This window comes from Capsicum annuum, chromosome 1 (genome assembly GCF_002878395.1).
Source record: "Capsicum annuum cultivar UCD-10X-F1 chromosome 1, UCD10Xv1.1, whole genome shotgun sequence".
NCBI classification, from domain to species: domain Eukaryota; kingdom Viridiplantae; phylum Streptophyta; class Magnoliopsida; order Solanales; family Solanaceae; genus Capsicum; species Capsicum annuum.
In genome coordinates, this window is record NC_061111.1 from 2,643,666 (window position 1) to 2,666,286 (window position 22,621).

Sequence of the window (22,621 nt, forward strand, 5' to 3'; positions counted from 1 at the left end):
TGAAAGAAGTTTGAATGAGATTGCGAAAAAATTGAATGATAATTGAACTCGAATTCAATATACTAAATTGAATTAAGTTTCTTGAATTAATTGAGTTAATTGAATGAATGAGTGACTGAATAAAACTTGAATGAATTCAATTCGAATTTCGAATGAATCACTGAACTGAATAACTCGAATGAATAATTGTATTGAATGAATAATGAACGATTACAATTGAGTATAATGTCTATTTATACAGGTGACGACACAAAATAAACCTAATTAAAATTCATTACTAAATCGACTTCAAATCATCTAATAAAAAGAGTAAAATTCCAAATAAGGTATAAAATAGTAAAGTGATACATTATTATATAAGGTAGGATATACTGGGTACAAGATATTAGAGATATAGACTAAAAATTTAAATAAAATAATACTCCTACATACGAATTTTCTAAATTTGAGAGTCAATCAACATGTTGAGACGGCTGAAATCAAGATTGACTGAAGCTATGTATGCAACAGACGAATGTTGAGACGGCTGAAATCAAGATTGACTGAAGCTATGTATGCAACAGACGAATATATAGTGACATGAAATATGTGAATCAACTGATGAACAAATACAACAATATTCCAATAGTATATAGGAGTATTCTTTTTACTATCAAATTTTCTTTTTTATAACTACTTTGATTTGTAGAAAGATTTTTTGAAAATAGTTTCTCAATCTCTACCATCTTCTCTAAATTCTACTACTTAGAAGATTATAATGAGTATATTGAGTATATTGTTATATAATGGCATAATACATAAATATGATCCTAAACTCGACATTAAATTATAACATTAAACTTAAACTTTGATAGTGCACAAGTAAACCCTTTAACTATACAAAATCCGAACAAAAAGACATTCTAATTTTGCAACTACACGCGTATACCTCACTTGCTCTGACATGGATTACTAATCTACTCATATGGTGACACCTAATAAAAAAAACACATTATAAGTATGACCTTTAACTTTGTCGGTGTATAAATAGACCCTTTAATTATACAAAAGCTGCACGCCGTTTTACGTGTATAATACGTACTTTGCCACATAGAATTGGAGTATTTATTTGTTCATATTTTGAGTGCACTGCCAAAATTTAAAGTTAATGTTATAAGTTGGTGTGGTCATATTTATGTAAAGATTGCAAAAAGTAAATGGTGAATGCATATTTTCTTTTTTCCAACTGTAAAATTATGTCACAAGAATTGGTTTACCCAAAGGTGTAAAATGAGTTGTAGTAGTTGACAAATTAGTCAAGAAAATTAAAGGCCTATGTGTCTACACAACATAGAGTTCCCCCATTAATGTCTTTTACTATTATATGTTTTTTTGGCCATGGATGTTGAAAAACAACACACAAAAATTGCAGAGAATCTCCATTCAACACTCAAGAAAAAACTGTGTACTGATGTACATACAATACAACAAGTAGCAGTAGATGTAGCAGTTACTACAGTGAGTTTAACTCAATGATAGATAATGGGTTGTTGAGAGGAAAAAAAATAAAGAAATAATATTCTAGTAGTAGCTAGTGTGTGTACATAGAGAGAGAGAGAGATGAAAAGGGGTGCAAAAAGTGGACAAGGGACAGCAGAAAAGCAAGAAAATTTAGTGGAAAAGTTGAAGAAAATAGGGAAAAGAGGTGGACACACTACACCAGTAATACCTTTTTTGAGGCTCCAACAGTATAATTATCATAATAATAGTAATAATCAAGAAAGTGTTGTTGTTGTTCAAGAAAGTGATATTGGTGAAACCCCTTTTGAGAATCCTTGTGTTTCTGCTAGAAAACTTGCTGCAATTCTTTGGGAGCTTCATCACTACAACATACCTTTCTCTGAAATGCATCATCACCACCAGGGTAGTCATGTTCCTCCTTCAAGAATCCGCCGTATTCAGCCTTATCACCACCATAGACACCACCTTGAGCATCCTGATCCTTCACCAAGTTCACCTGACTTGGTAATTCATCATAGTACTGTATCTTTCTTTAATAGTTCTTTGAATGGCCAAAACCCTTTTGTTTAATAGTGGTAGAGTTTGGTTGTGTTGTTTTGACTAAAATTTCTTGGTTGTTTGTGGTAAAGTTGGAATCTTTGAGGTTTAGTGGAGCTCTGACTGTTTTGGTTAGCTGATGTTGTTGTAGTTGCTAGTTCATCACAATTCTCTATGTTATTTTAGTAGTTCTGTGAATGGCTAAAACCCTTTGTTTAATAGTGGCAGAACTTGGTAGTAATCCTTTTTGACCAAAATTTCTTGATTTGTGGTAAAGTTGGAATGTTTGAGGTGACATTAGAGGGTTCTTTGGCTAACTGATGTTGTTGGAGTTGCTAGTTCCTAACAATCTCTATCTTTTTTAGTAGTTCTGTGAAAGGCCATAGCCCTTTTGTTTAGTAAAGGCAGAAGTTGGTAACTTTTGACAAAATTTTCTTGTTGTTTGTGATAAAGTTGGAATGTTTGAGGTTCAGTTTAGAGCTCTGACTGTTTTTGGTTAGCTGATGTTGTTGGAGTTACTAGTTCATCATAATTGTCTTTTTTGATTACTCTGTGAATGGCGATTTCTCTTTTGTTTAATAGTGGCAGAGCTTGGTAGTTTAGCTAATTTGTGCTATTTGGTGGTTCCTCTGGATTAAATTTTCTTGATTTTTTTTGAGGTTACTTCTGAGCTGACTGATGTTGGAGTTGCTTGTTCATCCTAATTCTCTCCTTTTCTTAATAGCTCTGTGAATTGTCAGAACCCTTTTGTTTGATTGCGGCAAAACTTAGGTAGTTTAGCTAAATTTGTGTCATTTCATGGATCCTTTTGATTAAGTTTTCTTGATTGTTTGTGGTAAAGTTGGAATTTTTGAGGTGACTTTAGAGGTTTTTTGGATAACTGATGCTGTTGGAGTTGCTGGTTTATCACAAGTCTCAATCTTTTTTTAGTAGCTCTGTGAATGACCAAAACCCTTTTTGTTTAATAGTGGCACAACTTGGTAATTTGGCTAATCATATATCATTTCGCGGATCCTTTTGATTAATTTTTCTTGATTGTTTGTGGTAAAGTTGGAATGTTTGAGCTGGCTGATGTTGTTCGAGTTGCTGGTTTCTGCTGTCCCATTCTGTTTCTCTGCCCCTGCTGCTCTTTTGTTCTTATTCGATCTCAATTTGATCCACAAGATTTCATCGTTTACCATCCTTCATCTTTGTTATGAACCAATTGTCCCACATTGGAAAAAATAGAGAAATGCTAAGGGGATTATAAGCCAAATGGGTTCTCCCAACTATTAGACTAGTCTTTTAGGTTGCGCTCTCCCGTTTGGTTTATAACATTGGTGCTTAAATTGAGAGTCCCACGCGTTGGGCCGTGACTCGGAGTGGTGGCCTGAACCCAAGAGGGGTGCCAGCCGTGACCAGCGAGGATCGATCCATGTATGGGGAGCCGCGCGTTGGGCCGTGACTCGTAGTTGGTGGATGGACCCAAGAGGGGTGCCAGCCGTGACCAACGAGGATCGATCCACGCGTGGAACCACGACTCGGAGTGGTGGCCTGGACCCAAGAGGGGGGTGCCAGCCGTGACCAACGAAGATCGATCCATGTATGGGGAGCCGCGTGTTGGGCTGTGACTCGTAGTGGTGGCTTGGACCCAAGAGGGGTGCCGGCCGTGACCAACGAGGATCGATCCACGCGTGGAGCCACGACTCGGAGTGGTGGCCTGGACCTAAGAGGGGTGCCATCCGTGACCAATTGGGCTCAACCGTGACCAACGAGGTCGTTGGTTCTCAAGCGGAGACGATTGTTATGAACCAATTGTCCCACATTGGAAAAAATAGAGAAATGCTAAGGGGATTATAAGCCAAATGGGTTCTCCCACCTATTAGTCTAGTCTTTTGGGTTGGGCTCTCCCATTTGGTTTATAACAATCTTCCTTTAGATTCTTTATTTACTCAATACTCCCAGAATTATCTAAATAATTTGAGTATCTTTATTCTGCAAGAGATACCGCTTGGTTTGTATTAATTTGTAACTTTGATTCCTTGGAGAATTTCAGTGCATTAAACTTGTAAGGGCACCGATGGCAAGTGTTTTTTCCACCAGCAGGGTCTCCAGCAAGTGCCAGAAACACGTTTAATCATTGCGTTGTTTGAGTTCACTTTCATGCTTTTGAATGTTGTGCTGCTTCGAACTTGGGCTGAGACATAATCTATTTTGTATTCGTATAGCCACCCTAAATTAGTTTGGCGTTAAGGTGCCTGTTTTTGTTCTATACTTTGCTGTTACAGTTCTCATCTCTTTTCTAAATTAAAGTACAAGTTGAGCTAGCTAAGTTTTGAAATTGCTCAGCATTCACTGTGAACCTTTGTGTATTTTTATGCCAGCCAGGAAGTGCGGGCAGTTTGAGGAGGCATGTTGCTGCGTCGCTGATGCAACATCATCGAGCAATTGAAAGGACCAATCATGCTATCCAACCTGTATCTCCTGCAAGCTATGGCAGTTCGATGGAGGTAAGAGAGTGTCTAATTTGCATTGATGACATCCACAATGGTAGTGCTTAACTCATTAAGATGCAACAGTTTGTTACGAAATTTTGGAGCTGATGGAAAATATTTCTTGAAGTAACTTTGGTACTAGTATCTTATACTCTTTGCCTTAGAGTATCCTCAGAGCCTAGTAATTTTGTAGACGTTAGTTGACTCTATGCAGCCATAGAAGAAATATCCTATAAGCTTTAACCTACTTGATTTCTTCTTAAGATTTTCAGTTGTAATGCTAACATGAATGACTTTATTTGTCTCAATGCCTATAGTTTCATGCTAATGCTCTTGTTCATCATTACAGTCCCTAATCTATCACCGTGAACATCTTGATCAGATCAATTTATAAATTTTGCAGACAGTATTTTTTTTTCTCATGGTTCTAGCCGCTAGGAAGTGAGTAGTAATGTAGAACATTGGTTTCCCTAAGTATTCCTATCTGTAACTATAGAGCAATCTTCAGCTTTCTGTTGACCAACATTCTCAGTTTTTTCCTTAGTTTTCTTCTTTGTCTGTTTCCTTCCTAGTTATGGACGGACAAATGTAATTGATAACTGCAAACTAATTAGTGAAGAATGCAATTGAAGCGGGATATTCATCCCATTTGCTTCACTTGCAGCACTTTCATCTGAATATTTGTTCTAATGGTTTGGCTCTTCCCTGGAGCGGAAGCTTTAGTGCACCGGCTGCCCTTTTTTGATACTGCCAAAATGTCTGGTCCATTTTTTCACTGACCATTTAGGAAGACCTTAAGGAACGGTATCATTTTAAATGTAGTTCTTCGTTTTCCCAAGGCTCGATGCAATGTAGTTCTTCGTTTTCCCAAGGCTCGATGAAATGTAGTTCTTCGTTTCCCAAGGTTCAATGCACGAGGCCAATGGTTCAAATTCCTATAGCAAGATTTTTATGTGGCCACCTTTACGGTACATAGTTTGTGTAGCTGTGCCCCAAGTTTCTGCATCTCTGATGGAACTATTGTGATCCGTGCTTCTAGGTTAATGTAAAAGAAAAGGAACTCAAAGACAATCTTTTCCGCGAAAAAGATGAACCTTAAAATTATTCTGCACCTTTTAGATTAGTATATGATGTCTCGCAACTACAACGAATGAATTATGCAACAACTAACTGCTTTAAAGGTAAGATTTGTTTAATTCTTCCTTGTAAAAAAGAGCTAATAGTTTGTTAGTTCTGTCCTAATAATTCATCTAAAGCTTCCGATGTTTTGTTCTTTCAGATTGCACCTTACAACCCTGCAGTTACACCAACTAGTTCTATAGACTTGAAAGGGAGAATTGGAGAGACGAGCTACAGCCTCAAAACATCTACGGAACTACTAAAAGTACTGAATAGAATATGGGGCCTGGAAGAGCAGCATGCGTCCAACATGTCACTCGTGAAAGCATTAAAGAAAGAACTAGACCATGCTCGCGCGCGGATCAAGGAGTTGGTGCGAGATCAGCAAGTGGATAGACATGAAATAGATGAATTGATGAAGCAGATAACGGAGGATAAAGTGGTAAGGAAAAGTAAGGAGCAAGATCGAATTAGTGCTGCTATTCAGTCGGTCAGAGATGAACTGGAAGACGAAAGAAAGCTAAGAAAACGCTCAGAGAGCTTGCATCGGAGACTGGCTAGGGAGCTGTATGAGGTGAAAACGTCTCTTGCTAACGCTTCGAAAGAGTGGGACAAGGAGAAAAAGTCTCGACAACTTCTGGAAAACCTTTGTGATGAGTTTGCTTGGGGAATAAGACATTATGACCAGGAGTTGCATTCTGTTAGACAGAAATCCGACAAGGATTGGACTGAAAGGACTAATAGCGATCAACTAATTCTGCACATTTCTGAAGCATGGATTGATGAACGGATGCAGACAAAAATGGAACCTCAATATGGTCAAGGTGATAAAGGCTCAATCGTAGAAAAATTCAGGTCTGAAATAGAGACATTCCTTAAAACTAAACAAACCAGTATCAGGAATAATGTCAACTTAGGGGATCCCACCTACCGAAGAGGTTCTCTAGATTCCATCCCGCTTAACATTGCTGGAAGTGCCCCGCAAGATGAGGGTGATGAAGAAGATTCTGTTAGCAGTGATTCACATTGTTTTGAGTTGGAAAAACCAAGTGCTGCTGACTTGAGATCCCGCGAGAATGGTGCCAAAGAAAAGAGTGCTGAAGAAACAATGAGGCCTAATTACATTTTGAGGAAACCTGCATTACACGAAAGGTCCAAGGGTAGCAGCGTGTCCAATTTGCAGGTGAAGTTTGAAGAACAGATGGCCCAAGCTGCATTACCAATTGAAAGCAGGAATGAGCTTGACAATAGGGATCTGGGAGAAACTAGTGAAAAGAACCAAGTTGAAATAAGCACTTCGAACAAGTTCGAGATATGTGAAGTAACAGAAGAAGGTAGTTCTGGGAAAAAGAATAAAGCCGATGGAACTCCTGGAGTCAACTCAAATTATATGATTGATGAATTACTTAGAAGCCATTATTTATTGTCAGAAAGTGGAAACATGGCACCTGAAAATGATTACGAGTTAGCTTCTTATGGTACTTCTGTCAGGAGGGCTCAAGCTAGTCCGGTCAGACAATGGACAGAGAAGCTTCCCTCGCATGAGAACATATCCGAGTCATCAACTAAATTGCCACCAGATTTAAAGGAGAACACTTTAAAGGCCAAACTAATGGAAGCAAGAACAAGAGGTCAACGTTCACGTTCAAGATTGAAAGGCACCAAGATTCCTTTCTAGTTCAAAGTTTGAATGTCTGGTAGCTTGGGGCACATCATATTGCATGTTATGAGGGTTGGTGCTATGTTATTTTGATCCGTTCTAAATAGCCACGAGATGACATGGACCATCCTTCTTGCTTTACAGCACAACGATATGAATCATGATATTAGTTTCCGAGTCCCATCGGATCATTTTGTAATTTCGGATGGATGGCAAGTTCAGCTGCAGTAGAAGATCCGTCAGCACTACGTTCGAGTCTTGGAAGTGGTTAGTAAAGAATCCTGTTACATTAGCTGCGCATCATGTACATTTTCTCAGAAAAAGGTATTGCTACTATGGGCCTTTGAACATATGTTGAATGCTTCTGGTCCAGGCAGTCTTTTGACTAGTTGGATGATTTTTGTATCTTTAATTTTTCATTCAGCTTTCACAACATTAATGCAGGTACAGTTACACGAGAAGCTTGCTTCTAAATTACATAGGATTCCTGTTCTGGTGGGGGTGCCCATATATATAATTGATACTAGTGTTTTCTCATATTTAAGGCTACAACTGCTTTGCATAGAGTATAATAGGGGCCACTTCATAATCAAACAAATTCTGGTACTGTTATGGGTGGGAGGTGGCACATAGTCGAGGTGTACCTAAGTCGGTTTGGACACCACCGTCAGAGGTGGCAGGTACCTAGTGAAATAGTCAAGGTGTACCGAAGTCGGTTTGGACACCAAGGAGGTGGCACGTACCTAGTGAAATAGTCGAGGTGTACCTAAGTCAGTTTGGTCACCCCGGAGGTGGCACCTACCTAGTGAAATAGTCGAGGTGGCACATAGTCGAGGTGTACCTAAGTCGGTTTGGACACCACGGAGGTGGCAAGTACCTAGTGAAATAGTCGAGGTGACCTTGCATAAGTTGGCCTAGATACCACCATTGTAAAGAAGGTTTAAATTCAAAAAGCACGAACTTTGTTAAATGATTCTCTTTTTATTTCTTTTGCAATTAATGAATCTTTTAGACCATGTATACCTTACACCTTAGTGATGGGATAAGTTGTCGAATAACTAATTTCTGAATAGCTAATCTTGGGATAACTTGTTCCCAATCAAACGTCCCCTTATAGTTTTTAGTCCAACTTGTTATCTTAAATATTTGGGAAAAAGACACCACATGGCCATCTTTAAAACAAATAGTCCAAATTTGGCATTTTGCCAAAAAATAGCCGGTCGGCTATTTTGTTTTCACATTATAGCCATTTCTTAATTTGGGTCATTTTAGCTTATGTAGTACAGATACAGCTTATCTATCATATTGATACAATCTATATACAATACTGATACAGTTTTCAACTTGGGTCTTCAGCCCTTTTCTGAAATATTTCAGTTTTTTTTTCCCATAAATTTTTTAACTGAAAAATATTTTACTTTTTTTTTGTTGTTTAAAAATAATAATTAAATATAATTATATAAAATCAGTATAATGGTTACGTAGAATATGTATCTATATAAGATACATGAATAGAAATTATATAGTTCTATCAAATATGTATATGTATAAAATATATATAAAAAAATGTATAGAAAGTGTAAAAAAAGTATATAATTATTGTATAAAATATGTAAAAAAAATTGTACAGTTATTGTATAAATTGTGTTTTGAAACTATATAATTTTGTATAAAATATTTATATATATAAAAACTGTATAGAATATATGTATAGAATATATATAAAAACCGTACAAAACAAGCCACCAAATTAAATGGCTAGAATTTCATGGCCATTTTATTAGAATTAATTTCAACCGAGTGGCCATTTATGTCCTTTGATAAATTGGGTTTCTCTATCAATGTTACTTTTATCAAATAAGTCCATAAGTTCTCCTTCAATATATTTGGGCCTTACTCAAGAGGCAAGAAACTATTTTTTTACTTAAGTCAAATATATTGACAAGTGAAAGATATAACATCATTATTATTATTATGCTTTTTGATTGGACGATTATAAATTTATAATCACATGGATTTTAATATTATGCCCTCCTATGTTTTTGCTTCAATTAATTACTCTATTATGCTTGCTCTTAGTTGGAGAAAGATTATGAAATCTTAATAACTAGCTAGTGGAGTTGACTAAATATGAACTTTTTTAACTTTCTTGAAGACAAATCTAGATAGGATATCTTATTGAAAGGGGCATTTTTATGTTGCATAGAAAATTATGTAATTATACATCATTAAAAGTGGAGCAAAAGTTCCATCACGTAGTCTTTATTACCTTCCTATAACAATTTAACAAAAAACTCCAAACTTTTAAAAAGATTTTTTAATCAATTGTTTAATTCACTTAAAGCATAAAAAAATATAAAGTAATTATATCAAGTTAATAATTGCCACATGTCAAAAAGAATTTCCAAATATGTTGAATGCAATTGTTTACAACTCTTAAACACAATTGACTTTGGTATAGTGATGCTTAGATGAGCCTCTTTATCTGGCACGTTAAGATATCAATCATAGCATATATAACAATTTTTTTTCATAATCGTGATGTTCGTATCAATTTATGTGCACATCGATTAACTTCACAAAGTATCTGCCACTTTTCACGATCAACAGGTATCAGGTAGCTCCATTTACTAATGCTAGAGCAGATGAGAAGAAATCATATAATACGTCCCTGCTTTAATAATGTTAGAACAGATGAGAAGAAATCATATAGTATATCTCTGCTAGAAATTAGACATAAGACCTCGTGGTACGGTGCTCAACTGACGTCATTGAACACTAAGAAACATCATATCAAATGGAACAAAATTTTCCTTGGAGATAGCTGGCTTAAGCATACTGGATATATTAGTCATTCTATCATCACTCGACTCCCGCTATGCATAGGGTTTGGGAAAAAGGCTCGATCATAAGGGTCTATTGTACGCAGTCTTATCTTGCATTTCTGCTAAATATTATTTTCAAAACTTGATCCCGTAACCTCTGATCATATGACAATAAAGGCTCGATCATAAGGGTCTATTGTACGCAGTCTTATCTTACATTACTGCCATATATTATTTTCAAAACTTGATCCTGTAACCTCTGATCATATGACAATAAAGGCTCGATCATAAGAATTTATTGCACGCAGTCTTATCTTGCATTTCTGTCGGATATTATTTTCAAAACTTGACTCCGTAACCTCTGATCACATGACAACAATTTTACTAGTTACTCCACCGACTTTGCCATCACTCGCTTATAAAGAATATAAAGTGACTAGAAAACGATATTTGTTATTTCATTTTTGGTGGCCCACTACAAGTTTTGACTTTTTCTTGAATTTGTTTAATAATTAATTACCGTTCGCAATATAGATTTGCAACACTTGACTATGTACTGTTCAAGATTTCATCAGGTGATCCTAGAAAAGACACTAGTGATTAATGAAGTAATCGACTTCAATTCACTCTAATTCTTTAATTTCTTAATGGATTACAAACACATTGGCCCCATTATATAAAGGAAAATCAAACTTTAAAATCCTCCATGTCTTGAAGCCAACTAGCAAAATTAGTTCTGTCAAATCACAGGAAGAAACCAATTACTCTTTTCCAATTTATAAATTTTGATTAATATTTTAAAATATATTCTTTAACAACATTGACATGTGAAAATTGCAAATGATAGAATTTTTCGTATAGTTTTTTTGAATATTAAAAATATTGAGTTGATATAATGTACTTTAGCTTCAAAGATTAATCAAATTGACGCTAAACATAATTGAGACGATGGATGAAATGAAATTCTCCATCTCTTTACCACAAAATATTCTATAGTCTAGAGAGCTTTGATAATCATACATTGAGAGAACTTTTATATATTCTGTTAGAGTTAGTGACCAGAATTTTGTTGGTCCGGCCCTGAAAGTTTTGCGGTGCTACCCATGTTTGTGATTTTCAACGGGGTCTGTGGTGGTAGCGTAGGGATCGGGTATGGACCTTTATGTTTTTGGGCCCAAAACTTATTTGTACGCACATACTATATAAGTACAATTAGTGGGTCGATTTTGGACATACAGAAATTACTCGTGCTCCACATTGTACTCCTCTCTTTTCACAGTGAAATTCTTCTGCCTCTGCCCGTGGTTTTTCCTGCAAGGGTTTCCACGTAAATCTGTTTGTTCTTGTCTTTTCCTTTTGCTTGTGGTTTGCTTTATTTTGTCCTATTCATAAAATATTCCAACTAGGAAAATTGTGAATTTAGTATAAAGACAATAACTTAAGGAGACGTTGTGTTTGGTTATAGATGGTGCATATATTATCCTTCAATTATAAACTTTTGGAATTTTCATATTGAATATAGGGAAGTAGGAGCCTTATTCTAGGGTAGAATTTTGTATCCTTATTTAGCATAGTTTTGTTTTATTTATAGTATAGAAGAACTCATCCAGCTAAGTCGTGGAATAGTAAGTACTCTTATCATTAATTAACTAAAAATCTCGGATTCAATCTTAGGATATCAAATTATTTTCAAAAATGCTTTCTCTCTCGATGCAATTCAAATTTAATCGGACCGTGTACCAAATACCAAGTGAAAAACAAAAAAAATTAGAAAAAGGCCTGTCTTGTTGAAGAAATGTATGATAAGTTAGCAAATATTCTCATTATCAATATCCATTAGTATATATAAAGCAAGTTATTAACAAGCATTCAAGAAAGTACTAAAGTAGAAAATGGAATTTACAAGATGTTTCATTCCACAAATACGTTGTGGAAGAGAATCAAACATAACAATATATAGGAAAGTATCAGACAAAAAGGACAAGAAAAAAGGAAAAGAAATGTTGGACAATATAAGAATGAAATTATATATACATATTCCTCAAGAGATGATTGGAGGATAATTTGGTAATTTCACTCTAGCTAGGAGCAGGGGCGGAGCTACATAAGGTAAGGGGTTCAACCGAACCCCCTTCGATGAAAAATTATACCATATATACATGGTTAAAATTATTGTTTATGTATATATAGTAGATATCGAACGCTTTTCGATTGGTTCGTATATTTACTTGTGAACCCCTTGGTGTCAATTCTGGCTCCGCCACTGGCTAGGAGGAGAGATTGTCTAGGAACTTTTTACACCAAGGAACCAACAAAAATATTGAGCTTCATTATAAGATAACTCCGCGCATAAAACATCTCGCGTTCATGTAGAATTCACCTCAAAAATGCTACGTAGACAATCTACTTTAATGCAAATATTAGCGATCAACTGCATCCACAGTTCGAACCCGCATCCTATAAATCACAGACAACTTTTATCATTAAAAAATAGAGTTTCATCATCTTATCTCATGTAGCATCTCAGCATATAACAAGAAAATTCCACTAGAGAACCTCAGAAAAACCCTAAAATTTCACATACAAAATATTCATTAAACAATTTTATGTCAAGCAGGCAGAAATAAAGCAAATATAATCATCTAAATTAACAAACCTTTTAGCTGCAAATAAAAAAGACAAGAACGTTAGTGTCATTCACCCTAATCACCCAAGAAAAATTCAACCAAATATAAGTGCAAAAACCATAAGAATCCTAGCTAGTTCACTTGGCAAAAGGAAGAAAAATAAAATAGGGAGGATAGTAATTAATATGTTTCAACAAGTAAAAGGCATCAGATACTCAATAAAATAATTGAAATATATAGTTGATATATAGGGAGATATATAGTCGATATGTTAAAAAAGGTAAAGAGGGAGCTCCCTTCAGTCCAAGTACAAGAAACTTAAGACTCAACTTGTACTCCCGCTTCATTCACTCAGCTGCTGAGGTGGCATTTGACTATTGACACCTCAACACTTGGATGAATGAGTCGGCAGCAAATTGAATCCTATCGCCCCCTATGTGTGGACTGAAGAAAGCTCTCTTCATATATAGCTGATTACACAACAATAATTACTATGCCTCAATCATAGCAAGTTACAATTAGATATATAATTCCTTTGTATACTTTCCATGTCGCTCCATTTAAGCTCAATCATCACCAAGACATTTGCATATAAATTTTTTATGTAAGGGTTAGGGAGGAAATGTGAAGTAGGTGTTAATTAGCCCATGGGGTTTGTGAATTGTGAGAAGAAGAAATGGGCTTTATATAAAGCAAAGGAAAAGGCAATGACAAGACAAATATATATATTATGGTTAATTTAATTAGAATATTGATATTGTACTTCTACTATATATATGGAACAAAGTTATTCATATTCTTCTTTTTATTTTTAAAATTTATTTTTTCTTGGTTGCCTTACTTAGCTAGCATTTGTATCGTACACACCTTCCAATCTTATTGCATTATGGAAAAGCCCATCACTTCCTTTGCATATGCTCTGCTTTTGATTGATTTTAATATTGGAAATATATTTACCAAATATATCGTCAATTTTTTTTTTTATAACAATCATCACTTATAATAATATTTTATTATAATGATCACGTACTTTTTCGAAATAATTTTTCATGCTATGTTATCTATGACAATATTTGTTACAGCAGTTAAAGAAATATTTGAATAAACAATGTGGTTATAGAAAAATTTGAACTTATATTTATGGAGCATATAGCAAGAAAAGGAAAAATAATGAGCATGCCTTGAACTGAGAATTAATCAACCACCTGTAACATTTGATTGGGTGTTGGTATTTGGGACGGTATTTGTTTATGTGAAAGTGTAAGTCAAACCATTTTATCACTTCCCTTTATTTTTCTTTAAATTCAAGAAACTATGTAGTATAATAATTAAGTTTTTATATCTGTTAATGGGAAATTTAGGTCGAATAATATTAGAACCTGACTAAGTTGTCCTCTATCTCCTTAATTAAACAAAATCTCATGGCCTATGCCAAGGACCACAAAAGGTTTTGAAAAAGTAAATTAAATAGTGCACTCTTGAAAAAATATATTATCAGAAATAATCTTTCTAATTTACTACTCACTTTGTGTCGCTATAAGAGGTCAGTTTTACGACTTCAACTCGTGATCTCTTGGTCATACAATGACAACTTTTGTCATATGTCAACAGTCCCCATTCCATTAAGTGTTGGACCTAAGATTTAAAAGTTTGTGGGTTTCCCATGTTAGATAAAAATAAAATCAAATAGTAACTAAGGGATTTGAACCCGCAAGGATGAGGTAAATAAAACTTTTACAAGTCCTTCTACTCCACTGGACCACCAATACGTACACTTTGTTTATGGGTTCCTCACTTATAATTCTTATATATTTACTAAATTTATCTATATAAATACTAAATCCATACAAAAATTATCGTGTTTCCGAAAACCCCAGCCGGGCTCCTAGATCCGCTCCTGTTCATTAACTATGTTGATAATTACAATGATAGACATAGTATAATAATATATTAATCCTTATTTAGCAAAAAGATTAATCACCTAAGACAAACCACTTTTGATGTATAGGAAAACCCTAAAGATTCCATCATAGACCCTCTTCCTTAATTAGGGCCAATTAGTATAATCCTAGTTTGACAATTCATGAGTAGCCTTTTTTCATGTTCATTCTTGTCTCTTTGTGTGTCTAACCTACTACCATCTTTTTACTTCCCTAGCTATAGAGAAACAAGAATAGATTGATCTTATAATTTTTAATTATTATCAAGATTACACGTGTTTGAAGTTGATCAAATGCCAATTTGAGCTTGTACTATTTTTTAATCTAGTTGAATTATATTATTCGGGATGTGGTGAAATAGATATGATTTCTGTATTTTCAATTAGTGAGATTTTGGATAAGCTATGTGAAGAAAAAATTACTTGATAGGGAGCGCCATTTTCTTTAGCACGGTTTGCACATCGCGAATCATGATTAGTTAGATTGATAAATTAAATACATTTTTTTTGGTTTGCAGTAATTTTTTTTATGTGGTAGATCAGTTCATATAATTAATTGATCACACTAAATAGTGCACTTTGCCACTAGATAGAAACCTCCAAAGCTTGTGCAGTAGGGAATTTAACACTACATTTAGAATGATATTGAAATAAAAGAATGAAATAAATGGAATATTCAATCATTGAAGTTCTTGATATTGATGGGAAAATGCAAGCCATTTTAATTAACATGATCACTCTTAACCTTAGTTTTTGATATGTTTTACCTAACTGAGGATCAATCGGAAATAGCCTCTTTCTAGACGGCAACACTGAGGATCAATCGGAAATAACCTCTTTTTAGACGGCAACACAGTACCATCCTTTTTAGGCTTTAATTATGAAATTACACTGGTTGGTATGTTACCATTGTACACTCTTTTAACGCTTTATACAATTAATAGTATTCAAATTTAATTAATGTGTGGCAATTATTTATTAGTTACATAATTGGATGTGACTTTATTGTGCCAAAAAATACTAATAATCAAAAAGAGAGAGAAAATTAATTTTAGATTATCCATTTCAATATAATATCATAATTTCTTACTGTTTATGTCTCCCAATTTCGTACGTATAAGATTTTGCGAATGAATGCTAAACTGAACCACCTCATGAAATGTCATGAATGCCATACAAGGTGATCCACAAACTAGGCGATCGTTCTCCAACTAGAGGAGGGGCGGCAAATTCAACTAATCGACATTTAGAAACTGAAATTTCACTTTTACTATCAATAGGTTGAGCCAGACAATTTATAACGTGACCCAAGTAAGCCTCACTCATGAATATTTGAGCAACTCTTTCAGTTGCTTTTACGAAACTTCCTTCATTTATCAATAAACGATCACCCATTAATACAACACCAGCATTATATTTAATTCCAAATTTAAAGCAATGCCTAAGCTACGAAATAAATTAAGTATGAAACTTAATTTCAATTATCTTATCTTAGAACATTTGATTTTCGCAATATATACTTTGATATCAATTACATGCATAGACTCCTCACAACAACAAATTTACTATATGTTGGGATCGTTATATGATCTATTGAACTCTATATTCTTCTTTCTCAATAACTAGTTAAATTATTCACACTTCGCGCGATTATAAGAAGTATTTATTAACGATCTCTTTAATAAATTTAAATAAGAATATATGGAGATAAATTTTTATATGCACGTACAAAACTTAATTATGTATGGTGATGAAATTAAAAATATAAATATTTTTATTAAAATAATAGAACTTGGAAAAACTTAGTTTTTCATGAACGAAAAAAAAGAAAGTTATTTTTTAAAGACATTTTTACTTTTGATTATATGAAAACTACATAGAAAAGTATATGAAAAGCCATTGTAATTAGCATGATATGGGATGACAAGAGAAAGAGGTCTCCTTAAAGATTTAAATTGATTGTCAAACGTGAACTTTAACTCTTGCATGTATTTAGTGAGGTTTTTAAAGTAATTTATTAAATAGGTTATGAATAAAAATTGAAAAAATATCTCAAAAAATGAAAAAAAGACTAAAAAAATGAGAAAAAAAAAGATAGGAATGAAGGCCATAGAGAGGTGCCACATCACTTCCTTTATGACAAAAAAAATAGTCAAGTCGACGTTTATGAATAAAATTTATTTATTTATATATATACAAAGATTAAAGATTAAAGATTACATTAAAATTTTCAAATGAATACCACATTCAATATATATTAAATTCAAAAAAATAAAGTAGAAAAGTAGAGAAAAGAGAATTAAGAGGAATTAGAAAAATAATATTTGAAATGATTTCATTACACATACCAAAATATTTTATTATTAGGAAAAAAACCTCTAATGTTAGGATTTATATTAAAATTCTACCTTTTCTATATATATTTTTTTAAAATTATTTGTTTCATGTTGAAAAGTTTCTTTCACATTAATAAGATTTTAAAAGCACTTAAATAATTATCCACGATGCAACCTGCATTAATCTTAAGTTAAAGACTGACAATGTAGATTCAACGATTCATTATAATTTGTTTAATTTTATGATCTTTTATAAGCAATTTTTATTTTTGTACATCATATTCTTACACATAATTAAGAGATTTGAAAATAAATATATTTTCTTCTCTTTATTTTCTAAGTGACTGAGAAATTTTAATTTCTCTATATGATTATGGCTAATCGATTTAGATCTAAGATTATAGATAATGATTTATATTTTTACTCAAGCTATATTGTGATGAGTTTCAGAATTTCCATCTCCATATTAGTTCTACCTATTATTGAAATTGGCAAACAAATAAATATTTAAGTTGATATTTATATACTCGCACTTGCATTGTGAAAGTGTTCAAAAGTTATTTTGGCTTAAAAACACTTCAATAATTAAAAATTAATTCTATAATACTAAAAAGATGCAACGAAAAGATTTCTCAAGCATTACCTGATATAAATCCTTCATTTACATTGTAAGACATATATTTATCGTATGATGTCATTGTGGTCATAAACAAATTAAACAACTTAAAGTAAATGAATCAGACCTCAATAGAAAGTGAATAGGAAAATCACAACATGAAAAGCAAAAGGGCATCAAAAACTATGAAGGCATCCACTATATTCAAGTTAGAAGAAAACACCATAAAGAATAACAACGATCAAATATGCTAACGTATCAACCATATCGAATGTCTCTTCTTCAACAAATTCACTCTTTTTGAAGATACGCAAATGATTTTTATTTATTTTTGGTAAAAAATATATGAAAGTTTAAAGAATGAAAATTCTAAACAATACATAATGAAAGAAATAGTTTTAATCTTGATGATGGAGGGAAAAAATACTCATAATACCTCTATTTATAGGACAAAAGGGAAAATGCATCTTTTCCACCCTAAACTATACCCGAAAAGTCTAAGTCATACCTAAACTATACTAGTGACTTATTACACACTTTAACTATAAAAAAATGATATTATTACCTCCCCGCGCCCCCCATTTTAAGGCGCATGTGTTACACTTATTTTAGGCGCGTCCAGTCTATTAAATAATAAAAGTAAACGGCTAAAAAAATTAAGAAAAAAGTCATCGTTTCCACCCCAAACTATAGTCGAAAAGTCGAATCTATACCTAAACTATATAAGTGACCTATTACACACTTTAACTATAAAAAAGTGATACTTTTTTCTGACGTGGTGCTAACGTGGCAGCGCGTGTAAAACACTACACCACATGCAAGTGGTGGTAGCCTGACAGGGTGTAAATAGTTTCACTTTTTTATAGTTTAGGTGTGTAATAGGTCACTAATATAGTTTAGATATGGCTTCAACTTTTCGGGTATAGTTTGGGGTGAAAAAGATGCCTTTAATATGAAATATCAAAGAATATCATGAATATTACTTAATATAACTTAAGAGTTATGATCATCAAAAGTCATGGAAGTAATGAAAATAAAGACCATTAAGTTTGTATATTAAAGAATATGAATAAATGAAATAGTAATTGATATATTCATTTTAATTGTTAAGCAAATTAATTGACTCATGAAAAGAATAGAGGAAAAAAATAGAAAAAGAAACTCAAAAAAAGGAGAAAAAATAAATAAAAATGAAGGTCTATTATAGAAAAGTGCCACATCACCTTGTCTATATTCTTTCTTTATTAAGTATTATATATTGATTCATGAACTTCTTGTTTTATAAAATATATCACATGTTATATCAATAGCAATAACATATTTTGTATAATTTCAGAAGTAAAGTTTGAAAAGGCTACAAAATATACACAAATCTTATATGTATCTTTATGAAATAAATAAGCTACATGTTTCAAATAATCCTACATGTTACATCCCATGATCAAAAAGATCTTTAATAAAGTACACATATTCTTGTCAAGCACAATTATTCGAGCTCCAAATATATAAATATATACTTTCTCCGTTTAAAAAAGAATAATCTACTTTTTTTTAGTTCGTTTAAAACAGAATGATCCCTTTCTCTTTTTAACAACTTTTTAATTTTAATTTTTCACATGACATGTTTAGGACCACAAGATTGAATGACATTTTGGTACATTCAAAAATCTTCTTTATTTTCTTAAACTCCGTATCAAGTCAAATTAGATCATTCTTTTTAAAACGGAGGGAGTATATATTTATCAAATTAAAAAAATCTATCAGAATTCTGAACCCACATATCTCTGTTGGCCACAAAAGTCTCTCCAAATATTTTGAAGTTCAAAGCATATCTTCCTCCCTTCCCCACCATTTCGAAGGGAAAAGAAAGGAAATAGTTTGGTGGAATTTGGCTATGTACGGGACTTTCTGGCGAGAATACGGATTAGCCAGACTCTAATATGAGTATTAGACATCGAGGGAAAATTAAAACAAAAAAAAGAGACTATCACTAAGGTGTTGGAACACATACACATTAAAAAAAAAAAGAGCAATTTGATGCATGCGTCAAACTTTCAATATGTACCGAGTTTGGAGAAGTGCCAAATCATAAGGGTATAATGTATTTTTGCTGCATTTTTACAAGAAGCTATTTTCACAGCTTTATCCGTGACCTTCTGGTCAGTCCAGGGGCGGAACCACCTTTCATTCAGGGAATTCGAGTTTTTTATACTATTTTTACTAGTTTTACATGGTTAAAAATATTTTTTTATGTATATATAGTAAATGTTGAACCCCTTCTGTTAATTCGTATGTTTACTTCAGAATTCCCTCAATGATAATCCTGACTCCGCCACTGCTGACCACATGACAATAATTTTATCATTTATGACAAGGTTCTGCTTCGACTTAGTAAATACTCCCTTCGTTTCGAAATAAATGAATTGTTGGAGTATTTATTGGTGTTTCAAAATAAGTGAATCATTGAATTTTTTTTTCAAATTTATCTTTATGATTTGACAACCAATTAACTTTTGAAAATGTATTACAAAGTCAGTTTTTTTTTTTTGGAGTAAAAATAGAAAGTTATGTTAAATTTATGTCTTTAACGATTTTTCCTTAATCTGTGTACCAAAATCCAACAATTCATTTATTATAAAACGGAGAGAGTACTATATATTTACATTTTTAAAAAGAAAGTATTGATAGGTCTCATGATCATTTTCTTTCAATTATTCATGATGATGAGATTCTCTCTATCCCAATGACAATATTGTTGACAGAAGATAGACATGAAAGGAACAGTGAAAAGATTTGCAGGTTAATTATATTAGATGTAACAGAAGGTAGAAAGAAGAAGCAAGTACCAAATCTAACCTTATACTAATATGGCTTAATGGACAAAATGGGGTTGTCCCATGAAATGACTTTGCCTTTTGAAAAATAATTTAAAAACTTTTAATAGACAATTATAATTCGCAAAAGTTGAAATAAGCTAGGAAAAAAGAACTATAAATACCTTGGAACTACTCTAAAATATGATAATTTTTGTCTTTATTTTGCTTTTGGGACAAAAATGCTTTCGTAGTTACTCAACTATTTTTGAGCCACTTAAAACAAATAGAGAGGCACGAGAGGCAAAATTATTCTATTTTGAATAGTTCAAAAATATTTTTAATCCGTATTTTTACGATAATTTTTTTTTTTTTAAAGGAATTTAAAATTATGAGTTCTAAAACATAGAAATTGAGATCTTTTTTATAAGAAATGTTTTATTTCTGCCACTGCCTATACCAATTTTTATTTAATAATCAATTTCAATCTGCGACATAATACTTTATTCTCTGAAATGTATACTCATATATTTTTAAAAATTTCTTCTTCATCATCATCATCATCACCTGTTAAATCCAACCATCTATTCCATTGGTAGCAAATTACAAACTGCCCACATGCCACTGTCCTTTCTTAAATTTTTTTCTTGTAAGTTTTCATTTCATCAACTGATTTTTTTTTTCTGCAAGTTGTGTCATTCTCTAGTCTTTTCTTCTCTTCTGCTTATAAACATTCAGTTACAACTTAACAACAAATTAAAATAAAAAAATTGGAAATGTTTCTCCAATTAGTTACACTTTATGAAAATTGAATTACCCTAGTTTCGTTTGGTTATGACTGGTATATATAGGATTCGATTAAATTTGAATTCGTATCAAAAAGCTAATCACGTCCAAAGGCTTCTTTTAAAATTATTTTACACGTCTATCCACTTCAAATATGTGACATTTGATTAGGAACCTAACTTCAAATAAAAATATATGAAGTTACATATGGTTAAGGTTCAAGCATAAGTAAATGACTGAGTCGTTGAAGTTTAAGTAAAAGTGATTGAACTTCAGATGAAAATGGCCAAAGTTTAGGCAAAAATGACTGAATTCATGTAATATGATTGAAGTTCTGGCAAAAATCGTTGAGTTTAGCCAGAAACAACTCAAGTTCAAGCAAAAATAAATGAACTAAAGTTATATGAAACTTGATATGTGATTGAAGTTCAAGTAAAAATGAATGAATATTAGACATGATAAAATTTCATACAAGACATTTTGTTTGAAGGATTTATCTACCCTAATTTTTCTCGGGCCTAATTATAAAAACCGCATATTTAAAGTTATTTTGAAGTGAATAAACTTACAAATTTATACGCACTACGAATATTTCTTAAACTATGATCCAAAAAGAAAAAGAATAAGGAATTTCATTATGGTAAAGTTATGATTCATTAAAAAATCCTCAGCATATTTCATAATTAGAAAAACATATCAATCTCAATGACATGATAAGCATAATGATGTGCTATTAATAGAGATGCAATATACTATATTTGCCAAGGCTGCCAACTTCCATGATCCTTGGTATAATAATAATAATAATAATAATCCATTTAATTAATAACAATGTTCTTCATGTCCGGCATTTAGCAATAATATAATTAAAGTATTAACAAAATGTTAATTTTCCTCTTCTTTAAAAAAAAATTAAAAAATAAAGACAAACTTTTTATCACTCTTTTTATTGTTATGTTCCATGAGAAGACAGCATTCCACTTTGGCCATGTATTGGAATCAATAACAATGATAAGAAATTGTTGGATTTGTACTAACAAAAGTATAAATATGAATTAATTATGTCTCGAAGGTACTAATAACCAACCAAATTTAGTATATTTTCATATTTTTAATTAGGAAATATTAAAAAGCCTTGTTAGTGCATAATAACATCCTCAAATCTTTTTGATGGCCTTCTTATTCTTCTTTTGTCTTCCTTTAAGTACAAATTTGGAGAATAATAATTGGAAATTCTTCTTCAATTAGTTCATTTCTTTAAAGGAACATATGTTTCTTTAAAGTTATATAAATCCAACTCTTTTGGAGCTAATTACTATCTATCCCAGTTTTTTTTTCCCCAAAATTACTAAAAAATTTCTGATTTAGTCCACATAGATACATCACTTA

General features: G+C 32.6%; 1 protein-coding gene across 1 annotated transcript; it reads left to right on the forward strand.

Annotated features, from left to right (window-relative positions):
• Positions 1 to 1,326: 1,326 nt before the first annotated feature.
• Positions 1,327 to 7,751, forward strand: LOC107864363 (uncharacterized protein At5g41620). The gene is made up of 3 exons (XM_016710723.2): positions 1,327 to 2,004; positions 4,401 to 4,526; positions 5,791 to 7,751. The coding sequence occupies exons 1-3, from the start codon at positions 1,600 to 1,602 to the stop codon at positions 7,306 to 7,308; spliced, it is 2,049 nt and encodes a 682-aa protein (XP_016566209.2). The 5' UTR covers positions 1,327 to 1,599; the 3' UTR covers positions 7,309 to 7,751.
• The last annotated feature ends 14,870 nt before the right edge of the window (positions 7,752 to 22,621 follow it).